Below are 20,422 nucleotides of genomic sequence, written 5' to 3'. Positions count from 1 at the left end.
GTTTCTTATCTTTAATTTTGTCCAATATGTCGGACACAAGTTTTATTTGGTTTTGCAGTCTTGTTTATTTGTAACGTTGCTGGTATTGATTTTCTCTTTATAGCTATACGAGTTCATTGTTATACACACGACTCCAATGCACTGTGCTATAAACATATTTCTTTATAAGTGATTTTTGTAAAATCATGCTCAGGGGAGAAATCGAAAAACGAAAAACATTACTCTGTAGAGAGCAATCAAATTATGCAATCCAATATGGCGACCGTAATGGTGGCTGCCGTTGAACTGAGTCAGCTGGTTTTGTTTTCCTTTGTTGGATGCACTACACATGGTTTCTCTATCATATACATATCTGCAGAGAGTTCCGTCAGAGTTGCCATACGCATGATTCATAAACAGATTGTTGCTAGCTGCATATCGGTATTTTTAATCTCTCGAGACTATGTCCGCTGTCCTATGTCAATGTGAGTGACAGTAGATCAAATAATCACGACGGTGTGACAGTAAAATTACGTATAATAGGTATTGGCGCCATACATTTCCAAAGAGACGGGATCAAATTTGAAAGGAATTTTCGTATTGAAGTGGACGACTAGGTAAACTGGAGTACACCTACATTTGAAAGTCAACTCCGGGAGCGTACCCTACACTGGTACACAGATGGCTCGAAGACACCAGAAGGCACCAAGCGTTCTGTGTCGATGGGTAGTTTTCAAAGCATCTTCCAAGCGGAGGTGTATGTTATCTGTCTACGTGCAGAGATTAACTTTGACATCAACTTCTGGTATGAGCGAATTGCCATGCTGAGCGACAGTCAAGGCTTTGTCATCGTTTGATATTATGTCCTCACTGGTCCTTGAGTGCATCGAGCTACGCCAGGCGAAATCCTTACTAAGCGGCACAGCCAAACGAGGTTTAAAAATCTCATAACTCCCCCCAAGGATAAACTGAGAATGTTCACGGGCATTCTCACGGGCCACTGTAGACTGTGTAGTCATCTGCACATGGTCGGGATATGGTCAACAACTTCTTGTCGTTTCTGTGACCTTCTCCTTGAATGAAGCACTATTTCGCGGAGAAGATTGCGACATCTTGGCCATTTGCAGCTGGAAGAAGGACACATACGCTCAATCCAACACAGCTCTATCTTAAGTATAATAAGGGAACTGGGTCCGAAAAAGTTCACAGTAGTAGAGGGCATAAAATACCATGAGGTAGAAGGGCAAATCTCCAGTAAATCTAAGGGAAGGAATGCAATAAAGTGTAAAATAGTTATCATCAATAAAAGTTGATTTTGTGTTTGTCGAGTTCATATCTTAAGAATTTTAAAGTTAAACTCGCTTCTCATTTCTTACATATTATCAAATCTTAACCGAAGAAGTTTTGAATACGTTTCGAAGCATACGCAAGTCTAGATTATGGCCTTCAATATGGTTAAGTTCAAATATTATATTATTAAGGCGCAAATGTATTATTGCGCTATAATCTTAGTGTATTATATATTAAACTAGCTTTAACCAGCGTCCCCGCTCGCGTAGGAGTAGTTTGAGGGATTTAGGATATGTACATATATGAAAGAATTACAAAGAATAATTTCATAGAAAATATTTTTTTATTAATAACAGACATTCACCTTTCTAGTATAGATATTCATAAATTAAATGTACATATTTTTATTTCATACATATTTTATTAAAAATATGGTAACTTAGATCATGGATAATATAGCTGTTTGACGGTCAGCGCTATAGGATTCGAGGATTCTTAATTTATAATTAAAATAATTTTGAACATTTTCTTCTGATTACACCCTTCACCACTTATAGTATAACTCTCATGTGACATTATGTTTTCTAGATCCCCGGTGAGATCATCGTTACAATGCTTCATGATATAACCTATGCATGGGACTAACATATGTGAGTACAAGTAATATCTTCACTATTATAATCCCAAGTTTAATTTATATGGACAAGGAAATAGTTGTGACTTTTGCAAAATTGAATACATTGTATGCAGGGAACTCCAAATTTATCAGTTTGAAGACAATACTAACTGACATTAAGTTGTTAAAGATAAGTCAATCAAAGATGAAAGCTGAAGAATTGCTTAAGACACAAATATGAGAGACTTTCAGGTAAAACTCATGATGGGCGACGACAACCCTAAAATCTCGAAATCTCTATACACATAAACACGCGTGATTCACAACTTATTGACGTTTATATGTATGTTTGCACACGCATGTATAGAAAACAACTCTGCGAAGAGCGCACTAAGTGGCCGCCATGTTGCCCGAGCCATGTTATCTGCTGAGCGTAAAGTCGACGAGTGCAATGAGTATATGAGGCATTATCGATCGAATAGAAACAAGCAGACACAGGCATTATAAACGACAGTTGGAAAATTTCGTTTCATTGAAACACATCTGTAGCGTTAATATATATACGCAGAACAAAGTAAAAACTAAGAGAGCATATAATCGAAATTAAGTGAAACTAAACACTGCACTAAATTATACTGAACAAGTTGACATCTTTTCTAAGCCATTGTCAATTATTAGGTAAGTCGACGGGAGTTAATCAACAATAATTGTGTGGTGACCAGAAGTGGAACTTTTTAAATTTCCCTTACACTTTAAAAGAGACATTATTTCTGAAACAAAACTCAACCGCGGTAGTTGTCGCTCTAGAGATACTTGAACAAATTTGCGAAGAGGTACAAAACAAAGCAAAACATGGAAAAAATACTTGAAACGCAATAAATTGATTGGATGCAAACAAAAATATGTTTTTCCAATTTTGTCAAATTTGAAGTGTCTAAATAAATTATAATTAGTTAATAACGAGGAGAATATTTGTATAACTAAACAAATTTGTGATTTCCTTTGCAGGGTAAAATACTCAAAAACGAAAGAAATGAAGTCCTTTATTGCGGTCGCTCTGTTTGCGGGCATAATTGCTTTGGCAAAGGCTGATGATTACGGTTGCCACAAAAATGTAACTTTTGGCTGCAGCAACAGTATTGCAAGTAAGTAATGCATCAATTGCATTCTCTCGCATATTTGCTCGCACTCTCACTGCCAGCCAATAAGCAGACTGTTTTTGTAAATTTACTTCCTGTATGTGTTTTTTTTAATTTTTCTCTTATTAAAAAACTTAGATCCGGTAGTGTGCCATTCCCGTTATGGTGGTATTGATAACATTGAATCCAGCATCCAATCGTACATTAACTTGAATCTGCACAAGTCCTACCAATACCTACTGATGTCCACCTTCTACAATTCCTACCAAAAGGATCGTCCTGGCTTCCAGAAGCTCTACAAAGAAATGTCGGACCGCTCCTTTGACGATGCCATTGAGCTGATTAAGCATGTCACGCGCCGTGGCGGTCAAGTTGACTTCCGTGCCATTAGCCAACACCCCAACTCGATTGCACAGAGCAACCTGAAATTGGAAGAGGATGAATTGCACTCATTGGGCATCGCTTTGGACGTTGAGAAGACTTTGACCGAAGGTGCCAACCATGTGCACTTCGAATCCACTCACGGACGGCCACACGATCCTCAAACCGCTCACTTTGTGGAGGAGAAATTCCTCGAGAGACAGGTTGACTCCGTCCGCAAGGTTTCTGGCTACGTTAACGACTTGTCAAAGATCATGAACCAACGCGATCCCTCTTTGGGCATCTACCTTTTCGACCAGTACTTGGAGAAGCAGTAAACAGTAATGCAGCAGTAAAAATCACGCAGGGGCTCACATATTTGGAGTTGAAGTTGTGAAGTTCGTGCGAGAAACCTGCCCACATATATCCTTCGTTAAGACACTATACGTATTTCTGTCATAGCATACAAACAAAAAAAAAAACAGCAATGTAAATAAATTTAAAGAAAAATATAAATTCCAATTGAGCGCATTTGCATAGTTTTTGGCAGTGAATTCCAACAGACCTCTGCTTATGGCACAAAGGCGCTTCTTCAAAAATCTTCAAACATTTAGTATTAAAAACAAGTGCTATAATAAATTTTGTATTCTTCATTCTTATTACATAAACACATGAAATTGACATTTTTTCTAATGAATAACTATTAAACAATTGAATGTTATATTTAACAAAACGTAGGCCATGTTTATTTATTTCCTGCTACTGAATTGTGATACTTGGTACAAGAAAGAGTGTAAAAGCATACCAAACATACAAACAAATGAATAAACATGCGAGCTACTAAAAAACTGAATTACTTATGCTATCATTTGGTCTCTACTTTCTCTCTCTCTCTCTCTCTATTTCTGTGAGTGTTCTCTTAACACGACTTATATGAGCGCAATGTTATTGAACCATTCTTTTTCATCTTCAGTGTTGGTAAAAAAAAATCCATCGGAAGTGTTTTTTACATAGTCCGGGAGCCAGGGGTCGATTTTGGACTGCGTTTTTATACCGTTAAATTCTTGACTATACTTGTGATTTAGCTTTCATGAATAACGAAAGTGAACGTCAGCTGGCGCACCCGCGGTGGTTGTGATTGTGGGAGGGTACGAAACGTGTCGAAAAAAAATTTCTACCTACCTACATTTATACCGGCTGAAATTTTTTTTGTGTATTGTTGACATTTAGTAGAATAAAAAACAAATAGTCAGCTGCGCCGTAGAGGGGGAAAACACGTCAGCTGAACAGGTGAACTTGTAAAAAAAAACTAAAAAGTAAAACTACTTTATGCCGATTGAAATTTTTTAACATAACTTTGGACACATATGAAATTATAATAATGATGGTCAGCTGCGTTTATAGCGGTGGGAAGATCGTCAGCCGAAGCAAGAATGTATCATTGCGTTCAGCTGACGTATTTTCTCCCTTTTACCGCGCAGCTGACTATTTTTTTTATTCTACTAAATGTCAACAATACACAAAAAAAAATTTGAGCCCGTATTAAATGAGTTGTTAAAAAGCCCATAATTTCGAGCACTTTTTTCAGATCAGTATCAACTAAAGATTTCACAAACTTCTAATTACGAAAATCCACCAATGGCCTGCGACCCCACAATAATAGCGCAATTTTGCAATCTTGTTACTTGCTTTATTCTATTGCTGACGCTCAGCTGATAATCTGGTACAATATTACCGATTTTTTTTTGCATAGAGCGTAATGTTTAAAAGAATTACAAAAATATATAGCAATTTTGATCTACATACATAAATAATATATTTACTAAAGAAGATATTTCGATTTTTTTACATTTTCTTTGGAGTTGTTGGGGTAAACTCTCTACTTTGGCTAAAATAATCTATTTCTTTTACAAATAACCTTTAACAAAGTTGGCTTACTTTTCATCCATCATCTCCATTGCGGAGCAAACATTTTTCTATTTCATTTGTTTTGCTAGTGATGAGCCGCAGATTGTCAACATCACCAAATATCACCGGAATTTTCGCTTAGAACATGACGCTGCATTGTAAGAAGTAACACTGCTATACTTATTGAAGCACAAACACAGCCTTGCTTCCTTGAACAATACTGCTGCTGCAGAGATTACCTATTTGAAATTATTCGTTCCTTCACAACTACGAATTTTTGTTATCAAGATTAATCAAATTTAGTGCAAATGATAAACGCAAGAAAAGCTGGCACAACTAGTTCCCCAGTAAACTAGCCCTGTCTACCCCACCCCCAATCTATCGTCACAGGAGCTGTCCTACGCAGCATGTCTGCTCCAAATACTTCTCTTTAGGGCTGGTATCGAACCCAACCCTGGACCGCACTAATCAAACCTCAACGGTTAGGGGCCCATTGGTGCAGCAAAACCCCTCTCTGACCCACAACCCTCCTGCTACTATCCCAGCAGCTCTTGGTCTCCCGCACAGTCTGTTCCGTGTGTCAGGCAAGGGTTCCTCGGAACCTGTCATCAGTCAAGTGCAATTCTTGCAATGGCTGGTGCCACTTTCGGAGGTGCTCTGGCCTGCGCACCATCCGTGAGGGGACACGCGACTTCGTGCCCCCTGCTGCAGAGTTTTGCACCCGCAAGCGCCCACTGTGGCGCGGCCGCCCGTCATGAGCAAGATAGTTGAGATAGTCGACTTCATGAGTCGTGATGGAATTAAGATAGTTGAGGTCCGAGAGACAAAACTGTACGGTAGCTCCTCACTGATTACCAGGGATGGCTACAACGTGCACAGAAAGGATCGCGAGCGAGACAACGGTGGTGGCCTAGCGTTCATAGTCCACCATACAGTGCAGTATTGTCCCATCGATGAAGGAATCGACCGCAGGGACAACACCTTAGAATGTCAAGGTATAGCTGTCCGGTCAGGCGATGACGAGCTAGAAATGTTTAATATACATATATATATGTTTATATACAGACATATATATATCCCCTGTCACCTGCTGCTTGGCAGGTTATCACGCTGATATCGGGGCGCTCATCAGAGGAGACAACCGATTTGTTGTAGGTGACTTCAATGCCTACCAAATCATTGTAGGGTGAATCAATTGGCAGAGCAGGTAGACGACTCGACGTCCAGCACAGTAAACGACAACGCCCCCACTAGGGTAGTGGGCAATTGCAGCAGCTCGCCTGACATCACAATTGCCAGCGCCAGTCTGATAAAACGCATAACCTGGCGACCTATCGCTTGCATCAGACCACTTGCCATTTATCATCTCGATCGAGAAACCTGCGAACTTTGTTTCCGCGGTCATACATGGGTAAGAGCAATAGGAAGAGCACTTGAAGTCCTGCAACTTCACCTCTGGTGTGAGTAAGCTCTGGTCCACCGTAAGGCTCACTTTTATCACTTTTAACGGTTGCATTTCGTCGGACCCGAAGATATCCGCGAACTATATTAGCCGGCAATAGATGCCCTGCATCCTCCATCCAAGCGCAGTGCCACCAGATGGCTGCACAAACTGACATACAACAGTGACATACAACTTGCTTTATCCAGTGATGAGGTTCAGAGGGCCAACAAACATATGAAATCTTTTAAAGTCATTGGCTCTGACGGACTAAATATGTTGATGCTGAAAAATCTGGGTCCATTGTGAGTAGAAGGTCTTCAAATTGTCCATGGCCTCTCATCATTCCTGATAAGTAGAAAGCAGGGAGAGTGGTCCCACTACTGGGAAACCCGCCAACCAAGGGGAGTTCTATCTTCCGATAACTCTCCTTTCTCCAGTAGTGAAGACTCTAGAAGCGCTTTTACTCCTACTCTACACGAAACATCTAACCCCAGCCTCACACCAGCATGGCTTCCGAAGAGTGCACGGTACCACCACAGCACTCACCGTCATAAACGCCCAGATAAAATGCGTGCTCAACCAAAACCGCCCCTGCGAGAGGACTGTCCTAGTAGCGTTGGATCTAAAAAAAAACTTTCGTTACAGTCCGCCACGCTCCGCTACTAGATGACATTTTACAGTCGACACTCTTGTCAGGGCTGAAGAGGTGGACCGCGAACTACCTGAGTGGTGCCATTTCAAGACCAAATCTCAAAACAGAGAAAAATAAAGCGAGGAGTTCCGCAGGGGGGGTGTCCTTTCACCCTTGCTTTTTAACTTCTATGTCTCGAAACTCCCCCAGCCATCAGAGGGAGTCTCCCTGGTCCTCTACGTTGACGACTGCACGAGAATGGCGTCGGGAAATGACATTGATGGTAAACGACTACTCGCTTCTTCACTGCGAGGAACCTACAACTTTCCCCCATGAAGTCCACGGCGACCCTCTTCTCCGCCTGAGCAAAAAAGGTCAAACTGCAACTTAAGGTAAAAGTCGACGCCAAAAAGCCATATTGGGAGCTACCTTCGACGATTTGCTCTCTTTCTCAGCGCATACAAGCGCTACTGCCACTAAAGTCCAAAATTGCAACAAGGTACTCAAATCGCTTGCCGACAGCACTTGGGGCAAAGACAAAGCAACATTTATCGACATTTAAGGCAATAGGCCGGCCGATTTTAAACTATCTGGTTGCATTGAAGCAGGTCTTCAGTGTTGGTCAAATTTCATGAAAATTCAGAATTCTACATTTGCATATTTGATTTTTCTTATGCACAATTTTACATAAATATACTTACACACACATATGATCCAAGCATTTAGTTTTGAGGCCGCATGTTACCCGAAAGAACTGCTCACATTACATCAAAAACCTCAGCCTCTGAGACACCAGCTGTTGCACACACAATTTAGTAGTTTTATAGTTTTCGAAGTCGAAATTTTAATTGCCGCCTAATATTAAAATGCATAAATAAAGACAGAGTCACTATAGACTTTAATTGTTGCAGACACATACAAGCATTTTCGCATACAAAGGGCGGATTTGTTACAAAAAAAAGGATGTAAATTAAAATGAAAGAAATGCAAAGAACAACAGAAGGCAATAACGGTTTCGTAGGCAGACGCACTTACATGAAAACACGTCGAATCAAGGGTTACTTTATACAGTAGACGCTCACAAATTAGAACTCTTAGTAATTAGAATTTCCAGAAATTAGAATCAACTTTTTGAATACATTACACGCTCTGAAATTAGAATCGAAAATTCTAATTTCAGAGCGTATTTTGTTTTTTTGTTGCAAAATAGATATAAAAAGGGGAATCCCCAATTTATTCATGTTACGCTCGGTAGTCGTTGGATTTTCGTCGCTATCTGTACAGTTTTTGTTTGAAATTCGATTCGCGTGCACGTGTTTCGGCATTGTTTGCTTAAAAGTAAAAGTCGTTCGTTGAAATGCCAAATAAACGTAAGAAAAATACTTTGTCTTTGGAAACCAAAGTGCAGATCTTGGAAAAGCTTGACCAAGGTATTCAAGGGAAGCGGTTAGCCCTAGAATTTGATGTGGCGCCATCTGCAATCACCTATATCAAATCTATGAAATCATCAATTTTAAGCGCTGTTTCTAATACCTATCATAAGGCTAACAAAAAATCATTGCATATCGCTGAATATCCAAAAATGGAAGCAAGTCTTTATGAGTGGTTTTTAAATAAACGCGAAAAAAAGTGTACATTAACTGGGCCAATACTAAAGGAGAAAGCCACACAAATATTCAAAGTGGAATATCCCGATAAAGATGAAAGTACATTTAGCGCAAGTGATGGATGGTTTAGCAAATTTATAAAACGACACGGAATACGTTTTTTAAAAATTTGTGGCGAGATTCTTTCTAGTGATGTTGCTTCAGTCACCCCGTTTATTCACAGATTTCGTGCAAAAGTCGATGAGATGGGGCTAAAGGAGTCACAAATATATAATGTAGATGAAACCGGATTATTTTACCGTTGTTTACCTGACAAAACATACTTCTCTCTTTTCGAGAAAACCGCCCCCGGGTATAAAATCCAGAAGGAACGAATTTCAGTGTTACTTGGTGTAAATGCTGATGGATCACATAAATTAATGCCATTAGTAATTGGAAAAGCAAAAAAACCAAGAAGTTTCCAAGGATTCAATAATCCACTCCATTACAACTTTTCAAAAAATGCTTGGATGACATCTCAGATTTTTCATGATTGGTTTCACAAGATATTTATTCATGAGGTAAGAAAAAACTTTGTTTTTAGGTTCAGTAATTCCAAAATATTTTCAATTCACAGGTGATTCGTTTCTCTCAGGAAAATAATTTGCCTCCGAAGGCAATTTTGCTAATTGACAACTGCTCTGCTCATGCACCAATTGAGAAACTTCAAAGCGACGATGGAAATATAATTGCATTTTTCGTTCGACCAAATGTGACAGCAACTTTACAACCAATGGATCAGAATCCTATTAAGTTAACCAAGCTAAACTAGAGAAGTATGCTTCTTTCTCAATTAATTGCTGAAGGAGGTGACCTCAAGGTTCGCTTGAAATCCTTTTCAATTCGAAATGCAATCATGCTATTAAAGCAAGATGTTCCAGAAAGAGTAATAAAAAAGTCCTGGTCAAAGTTGAACAACTGGGACTCTGATCAGTATGAAAGTGATGACGATGATGTGCCACTAGCACTGCTACTGCAAAAAGATCAAGACTGCAATGGAGCTCTCAAGCACTTTTAACAGAAATAGAGCCAACTAATACAATTAGCATACCAGAAATTGAAATATGGAACAATGATGTGCTTGATGACGACCCTGCACATGATCTCAATAGCGATGATGAGTCTTCAGGTAGCAGCGAATTTGATGACCGGGAGGTCTTACCAGTTGTCTCTGCTTCTACAGCCATTGAAAGCGTCAATAATTTAATAAAATGGTGTACTTATAGTGAATCGTTTTCCGCAAAGCACACAAGCAATCTGCTAGCTCTTCGCAATGAGATTGTTATTGCAGAAACAAATAAAAGGAAGAAGCAAACAGCAATAACAGACTACATGCCTGCAAATTAGTTACGAAGTTTTTGATTAATTTTTGGCTGTTTTAATGTATATTTATCGATCTCTTATGTATTTTTGATTAAAAAAAATATATTTACTGTAATTGGAGTTTTTGTTTTTTGGACCTTTTTTTGACTTAGCGCATATATACATATATGTATATTGGATTGTTACCTTATGTTTTCTCGTTTTTATGAATAAAATTTAGTAAGACAAAATTTCATTGTAGTTTTTCAATGCAAATTGACTTAAATTTTAAGGTTTTATTGAAATAAAAAAACGTCCAGGAATTAGAATTTTTCAGAAATTAGAATCACCCTAAAAACAAAGTGATTCTAATTTGTGAGCGTCTACTGTAGCAAACTGATGGGATATGTAGATACACTTCAATAGGGAAGTGCGTATCAGTGCACACACGAATACATATTCACATACACACACATGCACGCCCTCTGCCCTTTGCCATGTCGAGCGTAATTTAGCAAACTAACAATAATTTCTGCTTATTAATCGCCCCAAAAATTACCCGAATATCGTCGAAACTTTGCTGCACAACAAAGGTAGGTAAGAAGGCAACACCAATTATAAGGTAATGACTGCCACAATGACACACATGTGACCGCTAAATATACCCCGCAGTAAGAATTGGCAGAGACTTACGAAAGGAGTAGTGCTTTTTCGCGTCACTCGGCAAGTTGGTGGAAAGGTATGCAAAGGGTGGCTATTGTAGAAATATGACCGGCGAACTCTTCATTAGCAAAATGTATTGGAACTCTTAAGGATATTCTGGATAAATTAATTTTACCTATCACTATTTACACTGATTTGGTATATAGGAAGCTTGACTCTGTTTCTCTCTACGGAATACGTACAATTATTTATTTATTTATCTATTAATCAACAAACAGGAACCCTACAGACTATAAGATAGAAAGATACAAACAAAGGCCTTATGACAATAGTCTTATGGTAACACTTTAAAAGTGGGTTTAAGGAAGGGGAATAAGCATTAAATAGAGGGGGCGCCCTCCAAAAGCAGCATTCATCAAATCAACAGTTTTAGCAACTCCCACAAAAAACAATTCATTCATTACAACGGAAAATGCGTGAGGCATCATTAAAATGAGTTTATTGAGTAGATATGGGCAACCTATTGAGCCCGCGCAAATATCAAAGGTAAAACACATCGACAACAGAACACGCCTAGACTCTCAGGACATGCGATTTATTAGTAAGCAACGAGAGCAAGAGGACGGAATGGGATCAACGAATTCCATCGAGCGCAAAGCAAATCACACAAAAGCTCCCTGAACAGACTCCAGTTCTCTAGCCCATTAATATAGATTGAACGAGTATACAGGAAATTTATTTACTTTAGAACTGTTCCTTAAGTATATGCAAAGAGTTTTATTAATGCACTGAGAAAATTGGCTGCCACATTATATGTCCAAAATCGTTATAAAAAAAGAAGTTGTCTGGATTAGAGATTTAAAGAACTTGTTTTAGCATATTAGAATAGATAAAATATCGTACAGTCAGACAGCTGGGGAGAAGATGCAAAATTGCTTTTAACAAACCACAACCAGGCAAGGTGAATATCTACATACAAAAAGCCTAGAGTACTAGCAGGATATATAAGGAATTACACTGGTTATTGTTGTAGTAGCATTAGACTGGTCTAAAGGTCTGGCCTATTTAAAGAAATAGGACTTAGAATCAAGCATGGGGATAATGATGGCTAGAAGTGACTTGGTAATTTTAAATAAAAACAGATTTGAGACAGAAAATAAAATTTGCTCAATGTGTAATTCCGGCGAGCTTGAAAACATAGCAAATTTCCTGGCGCGCTGCCTGATATTGCCTTGAAATTTACCCTAAATGATTCACAACTAATTGCGGTTCTCAATGGGAAAAATGATCATTGGGATAAACTTTTGCTTTGTTATTAAATATGCATTAGATGCGGAGATTACTTAATAAAAGAGTGTAACTGGTTTCAAAAATCGAAAAAGTAAATAAAAACGAAAAATGAATCGGTAGATGGCTCATGCCATTGTCGTTAAATTATTGTAAACACTTTTTTTCTCAATACTAGAATAAGTAATTATCAAATTTTGTATATTTTACAAATAAAAAAGCGGCTTAAAAGTATAGGTATCAGAAAACGAAGAGCTACGTGTTTTTTGAGGAATAAAAGTCAACATTACGAACGATTTAGAAACAAGATAATTTCAGCAAAATAATTAATAACCTTCTGATAAAATATTTTTCATCGTTTTAATTAAAATTAGTCGTTCTTACTTTCTCGTTTGAGTTAACCAAAATGGCTGTCATTTTTATTTATTTATTTTTTTATAATTGGCGCGTACACCTTTTTTGGGTGTTTGGCCGAGATCCTCCTCCTATTTGTGGTGTGCGTCTCTCTGTTTCACCGAGATTCGAACCGGCGTTCTCTCTGTGAATTCCGAATGGTAATCACGCACCAACCCATTCGGCTATGGCGGCCGCAATTCTTGTCGTTTAGTTTGCGATAATCGAATTGTTAACCAAAACAGCTGAAATTGTCTTACGGATTTTTGTTATGAAACGGGTTACCGAATAATTAAATCGTTCAAATTGTGGTAAGGAAAGATAACGCGAAAATCGTTGAAACATATTAGTTAATCGCACTACTGGTTACATTGCAGCTGGTAGTTGAACGCATTTGACGTACCTTCCTTAAACTTGACTAGTTTTTGATCTGGTCTGTAAACAGTCGATTTACAGCAGGGAAAGTGTAAGACAGTCGGAGAACAACACAATTCCCAGTCCGATGGGTTCATAAGCTTTAAGTGCTTTAAGCAGCATTGCTCCAATAATGAGCGCATTATGCCTAGTGGAAATGTGTCTGACTGGGCCACCTTAATGAACCGAAACTATTCGTGCGAGACAGGCGAACTTTCGAAAATAATTGCAATAAAAATTTCCTCCGAAGTTGCATATTTGTATGTATGTATGTGTATAGGGAGTAGAAGGGACATAAGGATGTGTGTGGCATGGGGAGTTTGCGAGCCATGAGACATGTTTAAATCAGGCCAATTAATATTAAGTGGATTATAGTAATTTAATGAGCGACCAGTGCAATCTGTGTTGGCCCATTCAAAAAGCTTTGACAATTAAATGATGTGAATCGGCCGACCTGCCGCTGCACCCAATTTGTGATACATTTAAAAGCAGATTTTTATTGCATCCGTATGTGCGTATGACGAACCAAATTGCCCACATTACGAGCAGTTGGCATATGGAGCTCCTTGGTCTATCATTCATACTCTGCTTGTAATTACAGCAACACACGCAGTTAATACTCGGATTTGTATGCGACGCCACTTATGTATGTATGCACGTACATACGTAGGACTAAGGAGATGTGAGTGAGTGCAGGGCTTAAGGTCATTTTGTTGCTGTCCCAAAATTGACGTGAATATCACGTGTTTGTGGCACATTTGTTGGCCTTATTAAAGCGTGAAATATTATTTAGTAGCATTTTGTATAATTTCGGCTATTCACGCTGTGGCAAATTGTGATTGCATATGTGAATTTACGTATGTATGTATGTACCTGTATAGGAAATAGCCTATCTGCAAGTGTAGCACATTTCCATAATGACCATTACTAATTGATATATGAATCTTATTTGCAGTTAATTTTTATGTGGAACCTTTCAAAATTAATCGCACTTTTAAATGCGAAATGTGGAACTCTTGGGTCTCCATCCCGTATTAAAGGGAAACTCATATCCAAAAAATTGTTCGCAACGTCACGTCGGCAACATCTCTGAATGGACAACAAGATAACGGATAAAATGAAAACAAAATCGGATATCTCCCTTTGTACATAAACAGCGCATAAACCCCACATCACAACACCGCTAAATATCTGGGTATGACCTTAGATACTAAACTCAAGAGGAACGAAGATTTTAAAAAGAAAAAAGAAGCATTGGAAATGAAATACCGAAACAATATATGGCTTATGGGCGATCTACTTTATCCACATACAACAAAGTACTGCCATATAACCAGATGCTCAAACCAATATGGACGTATGGAGTCCAACTATGGAGTTACTCAAGCACCACTTGCAAATACAAAGGTTTCAACACAAAGTATTGAGATGAGCTGTTAACGAGCGTTGTTACTTACGCAGTAGCGATCTCGAACGAGATATTGGTACTGAGCCAGTTGCCATGGTAATTCAAAAATATGCCATATCGCACATGTAGAGGCTCTCTCCCCATGTTAATAGCGATGTCCAATCCACTCTCTGCGATTGGAATAAGTGGAAAGAAAGAATGAAGCGTAAGTTTAGCTTAACTTACGTTCTGGATACTGTAGCAGGTTAAACTCCTACTTATCCAGAATTGAGACCGACATACCAAACATATGTCCGGCATGTCAAGGCAGCCCGCACAACACTAACCACCTTTTCACATGCCCTTTAAAACCTACTCATCTCACACCTTTCTCTCTCTGGACCCAACCTGTCGAAACAGCAGGCTTTCGAGGCCTACCTTTAGATGAGCCAGACGAAGACGACCGGTGATACACCCTACACTGACGGGGCTTCAATAGTGTTAAAACAAACAAAAAAAACAACAACTGAAGCGTAAAAAGCCGCAGTAGCCAACTACTCTGCAAGGAGTGTTCAGAGCATCGTAACTCATTTGTATAACGCAAAACCCTAAACAAATTGTTTGTTAGTTACATATATTAATTAGTTACAATGAAAATTAAAAATAAAAAAAAATCATCATCATCGAAGCATCGCAGTTCGGGGTGAACCATTGCTTCCCTTACAATTCGCCTCCAAATCATTCGGCCTTCAGCTTTTCTTTTTCTCGGCCGACCTCTTCTTCTGTCGCCTTGTGGAGTTGTTTCGAAGATCTTTTTTACAGTTCATCGTCAGGGCCACACATATTTTTGAGAATCATTCTTTCGAAACAAATCAATTGACTGACTTCATTTGATTTCAGCACCCAGACTTCGCAACCGTATGTGAGTGTAGGCTTTATAATGGTTCAATATATTCGAAGTTTCAGGTTTGTGAAAAGTATGCAGTTTTGACATCAGTTTCGTATGCGCGAAGCAAGATTTATTTGCAGCTTATATAAATTTAGTGTATTGTATGTCAATTGATGTGTCTTTGAGCGCACTCAGCACAACTCCAAGGTACTTAGGTTAGGTTAGGTTGACCTGGCTGGGTGATAGCCATCACATAGATCTATTGGTCCTTAGTGGTACCAGATGGAGCTAGACCCTTACGTTTCCTTGTAGTAGGCTTCTTGTAATAAGCCTGCGTCTTTTGCGAATCTAAGTAAGCTCTGAAGCTCTAACCCCGAGAGACATTCTAATCTCTCATATTGTAGAGCTCCTAAGCATTTCATTCGGGTTCTAGCTAATGCAGGTCAAGAACATAGAAGGTGTTCAAGAGTTTCCTTCTCTTCTAGTTCATGGCAAATTATATATATTAGCGCGTACACATTTTTGGGTGTTTGTCCAAGCTCCTCCTCATATTTGTGGCGTGCGTGTTGATGTTGTTCCACAAATGAAGGGACCCACAGTTTCAAGCCGACTCCGAACAGCAGATATTTTTATGAGAAGTTTTTTCATGGCAGAAATACACTCGGAGGTTTGCCATTGCCTGTTGAGGGGCGACCGCTATTAAAAAAAACGTTTTCTTAATTTTGGTATTTCACCGAGATTCGAACCTTAGTTCTCTCTGTGAATTCCCATTCGGCCACGGCGGCCGCCGGCCTATCAGTATACCTACGCCCTGCTTTCCTTGTATGTAAACAGCGCTTTTGGCAATTTCATCTAAAATTTCGTTTCCTGCAATGCCCTTATGTCCGGGTACTCAATTGACGAAATACCACACTACTGGAAATGGGGTAAAATCATGTCTAGCTACTACAAGAATTTTTTTTTTATTTTACAATGAAGGTACTAAAGAAACAATTAGCACACAGAATCCCTGTAAAAAGAATCTTGCCGCTCACAAAATTGTGGGTATTTTTGTTCGTTATAATCGTCCAACAGAGACTGGAATAGAAAAGTTGATAGAATTGATATAATGGCCTCTTACTCAAAAGTAGACCCATATAGAAACTTAAAAAAAGGAACTCGAACTTGAAAAACCTTGTATATGGTTATAAGTCGGTCATTAATCGGTCAATTATTTGTTATTGTGATCCTGCAAGCCGAGCAATAGAAGATTTCAAAGAAACAGAGCTTTTTCTAGATTAAAAAAAAATTGTTTTCATGGGGCACCCAATATATAACTCTTCTACTTAGTTGCATTTTCCATGGAAGTGTTACGAGTATTTCCTTGACTGCGCACTGGTCGCAATTTTGTAATGTGAAAAGATTATCAGTTTGTTGCTTTGCTTTCAAGTTCATTTGTTGCTGCGTGCGAAGTGCAACAATCTCCGCTATGAGTAAATTACTCACTGCTCGTTGTGAAATTTTACAAAAAAGCACGTACACACACAACATACGTACATATGTATATATATAAATATTTTATATTAAAATATGAAATTCAATAAATGACGTGGCTATTTGCCGTGTATATTTTTTTATTTCGAGACAGGGGTTGGATCACAGTCGCAGGCACCCAGACGTTTATGCATCTCGGGAAAGTATCTCCCTCTTATCAAGCAAGCAGTTCAGATTAGCCATTGATGCGCTCCGCTGACCAACCGGATTCCAAAGGTATCTACAGCTCTATCAGGCGAAGCTTCGCTTTGAGAGCACAGAGAAGCCCCATTTAATAACAATGTAAGAACAAATCTGTGGGTGGTTTTTTTTTTTTCAAAAGAAGCAAAAAAAAGGATGCCAAAAATCTACAACTGAGAATTTTATTATTATTTTTTAAATTTTAAAATTTTTTTACAATTTTTTTTTTTTTAATTTAAACAATTTTGTTTTCTAATCTTTTTTAATCTGAACTTAGTTCAAACATTTTTTGTAATAAAATCTATCACTAGAAAATTAACAAAAAAAACTACAAAACTCTACGTGCGAGCCTAGATGTCTTTGCCCAACGAAAGCAGGGCAGTTGAGATAATTCCACCTCATCTTCCAAATAGCTTCTGCAGAAAGCACTCGAAGCAATCCCAAGCAATCCGCATAGACACCTAACGGACAATAGCCGGTAAGGATACCCACAAATGTCGAGAGTTGCGGTTTGGTTAGCCTTGGAAGTTCGCTCGAGCCCCCCTCGGCCAGCAGGAACTCGCGACCTTGCCCGTTTGCGCACTAGCCCAGCGCGCGCTGAGTTGAATCGGCACCCATCTTTCCAGGAGTAGACCACAGGTTCCCAAGAGAACTCCAATCCCCTCGTTTTGCGATGAAACCGTCCCCAGGGTCCCTTGCCTAGCCAGCTCATCAGCCCAGCAGTTTCCCTCTATGCCACTGTGAGCGAAAACTCAGATGACAGGAACCCGACTAATTTCGAACGCTCAAACAACGAGCCCAAGGCCCAAGAAAAGCGGCAATTTCTGTCGGAGTAGAATTTTATTTAACAACAACTAAAATATTATTAATAGAATTCTAAACGTACGTTATGGATGCTTTAGAAGTGGCAGATCTACCTTAGGAGCTATCCAAGATGTAATAGCTAGCGTAGAACATGCCCAGGCAGGTAAGCGATACTCCAAACGCTTAGTATTACTAGCCACACTGGATATTAGAAATGCTTTCAACAGTTTAAGTTGGGACGACGTAATTGAAGCCTTAAAGGTAAAATTCAAGATCCCGAATAATCTATTGAAGACTATTCGTAGCTATCTCAGCAATCGCGTGCTCTTATACGAAACGCGAGAAGGGTGTAAGACTAAACAAATAACAGCAGGTGCGGCCCAAGGATCAATACTCAAACCTGAACTCTGGCATATAAGCTACGATGAAATCTTTGGAATACAGATGCCTGAGGATGTGCATTTAGTGGGATCCGCCGATGACATTGCACCTGTAATAATCGCCCGAAACACCGACGAAGCCAAAAGGAAGTTAAATCAGGTGATGATCCAAGTCCAGGCATGGCTAGAAGACCATGGATTAAAGCTGGCCACAAAGAAAACAGAGATAATCCTTCTAACGAACAGACGTATCCCATTAGAAGTAGACGTACAAGTACTTGATGCCACTTTATCGACAAAAAGAGTGGTCAAGTACCAAGGAGTGCAATTAGACACAAGGCTAACCTACTGGGCGCATATAAACCACGCTGCTACAAGAGCTGCCAAGGTAAGCGACATGTTAAGTAAGCTCATGGCAAACCTTGGAGGCCCAACGCAGAACAAGCGAAAACTTTTAATGGACACGACGAACTCGATTCTCTTATACGGATGCGAAATATGGGCAGATTCGCTAAGGGTGCAATGCCGGCGGAAAATTCTGCAATCTGTGCAACGCACCTGTGCTCTCAGAGTGGCTTGGTCATACAGAACAGTATCTGAAGCAGCGGTGTTAGTTATCAGCGGAACCATCCCTATAGATATTCTAGCACAAGAGCGCAAACGGAAATGGGAGGCAAAAAACACAGGAATCCCAGTCCCACGCTTCTCCGATATTAGAGTTCAAACGCTCACACAGGCAAGATGGAACTCTGAACGGTATCGTAGATGGACTCGCTGTCCCGATCTAAAAAAGTGGGTAGAAAGAAAGCACGGTGAGGTTAACTATTATCTCACACAGTTTTTGTCCGGACATGGGTCCTTTCGCAAGTATTTGTGGCGAATGGGAAAAGTGAGCCAACCAAACTGCATATATGGAGATACTGAGTATGATGATGCGGACCACACCTTCTTTAAATGCGAGGGGTGGAACGTAGAGAGAACAGGTCTGCAACGAGCTTCTGGTGTATTTACGCCCGAAGAAATTATCGAGAAAATGATGACAGGCGAAGAAAAATGGAATGCCGTCCCAAATTTTGTGGAGGATATTATCCGAAAAAAGAAGCGCAAAATGGAAAGCTATGCTGAAGAGCATTGAGCATAGGTTTCTCAAAACAGGCGACCCTGGACGCAGGGTGAGTAAGTAAGTGTCCTTCTTAGGACGCCGTCTTGACCCTCTACCTCGAAGCAATGCGGAAGCAGTCCCGGGGTGGAGGGAAAAATCCAAGAGAAGAGGAGGGATATTTTTAGTGGAATCCACACACGTAGTAGCGACGGTTACTATATGGTGCGAAGGCATTTCTAGCCCAACCTCACCGCCAAAAAAAAAACGTATGTATAGTAGTCTGAAAATCATGCTTGGCAACAATATAAAGCATTCCCTAACCCTTTTTAGGGTGTAGTATTGATTAGTGGGGTTTAACATTCCGATAACGTAGGACCGACTGTAAAAATGAATGAAAGCTTCAGTCAAATGTAGATTACTGTTATCAGGCGGCAGCTGGTAGGGTGGGTGGTAGAAGTTCAAATGTGTCGACCCCGAAAAGCATATCCCATCTTAAATTACATATTTACATACATTTGCTGTCTAATTATTGGTTTCTGTTCGCATTTTTAAGCTGATAAGAAGTTCTGATCTTCATATTAGATTTTCAAATGAAATTTATGATTTGCAAAGGCTACTAATACTTTGTCTAAGGTGACTTGCCTGTCCCATTCGAGAAAATATCAAACGTTTTACTCTATTATTCACATACATATATACGTACAAACGCATGTGCTCATGCGAGGAGGTATGTATGAAAAAAGTTTTAAGAGTCTGAAACACATATATAAAAACGTCACTTATCAGTCTGCGTATTATTTTTCTACGCTATTGACGTCCATAATAAATATGGCGGCTTAAAATAACAAATACTTGACAAGCTACCCAACCCCTTGCTCTAGTGAACGATTTGGAGTAAGAGCTGCCGTGTGCAATGGACTTTTGCAGAAATGAATGACGTGGCCACGCTGGTGTGTTTGATGAAATACGACTATAGCGACGGAATATTCGTAGAGGCGTTTGGCCATGCTTTTCAAAAGTCACGGTTTTTTCGATGATAATCATCTTCTTATACAAATGCACACATACATGCACA

At 39.3% G+C, this 20,422-nt stretch overlaps 2 protein-coding genes across 3 annotated transcripts; both read left to right on the top strand.

The window, feature by feature from the left end:
- The first annotated feature begins 2,374 nt into the window (after window positions 1–2,374).
- LOC128856067 (soma ferritin) lies at window positions 2,375–4,237 on the top strand. Of its 2 annotated transcripts, none has more exons than XM_054091441.1 (3): window positions 2,375–2,563; window positions 2,894–3,030; window positions 3,163–4,237. In XM_054091441.1, exons 2-3 carry the CDS (start codon window positions 2,919–2,921, stop codon window positions 3,720–3,722), a joined length of 672 nt encoding a protein of 223 aa, XP_053947416.1. In that variant the 5' UTR covers window positions 2,375–2,563; window positions 2,894–2,918; the 3' UTR covers window positions 3,723–4,237. The 2 variants fall into 2 exon arrangements, with proteins under 2 accessions (XP_053947416.1, XP_053947417.1); XM_054091442.1 differs by lacking the exon at window positions 2,375–2,563 and adding an exon at window positions 2,612–2,718.
- Window positions 4,238–8,724: 4,487 nt separating this feature from the next.
- LOC128856027 (jerky protein homolog-like) lies at window positions 8,725–9,785 on the top strand. The gene is made up of 2 exons (XM_054091378.1): window positions 8,725–9,534; window positions 9,591–9,785. Exons 1-2 carry the CDS (start codon window positions 8,725–8,727, stop codon window positions 9,783–9,785), a joined length of 1,005 nt encoding a protein of 334 aa, XP_053947353.1.
- Window positions 9,786–20,422: the final 10,637 nt, after the last annotated feature.

Source organism: Anastrepha ludens, chromosome 2, assembly GCF_028408465.1.
Source record: "Anastrepha ludens isolate Willacy chromosome 2, idAnaLude1.1, whole genome shotgun sequence".
Classification (NCBI taxonomy): Eukaryota; Metazoa; Arthropoda; class Insecta; order Diptera; family Tephritidae; genus Anastrepha; species Anastrepha ludens.
This window is presented reverse-complemented; position numbering and strand designations above follow the sequence as displayed.

Excerpts from the sequence above, each read along its gene's own strand:
- LOC128856067 (XM_054091441.1), top strand. The coding sequence starts at position 2,919 with ATGAAGTCCTTTATTGCGGTCGCTCTGTTTGCGGGCATAATTGCTTTG. Across the intron at positions 3,031-3,162 it reads CTGCAGCAACAGTATTGCAA|ATCCGGTAGTGTGCCATTCC; the intron begins GTAAGTAATGCA and ends TAAAAAACTTAG.
- LOC128856027 (XM_054091378.1), top strand. The coding sequence starts at position 8,725 with ATGCCAAATAAACGTAAGAAAAATACTTTGTCTTTGGAAACCAAAGTG. Across the intron at positions 9,535-9,590 it reads ACAAGATATTTATTCATGAG|GTGATTCGTTTCTCTCAGGA; the intron begins GTAAGAAAAAAC and ends TTCAATTCACAG.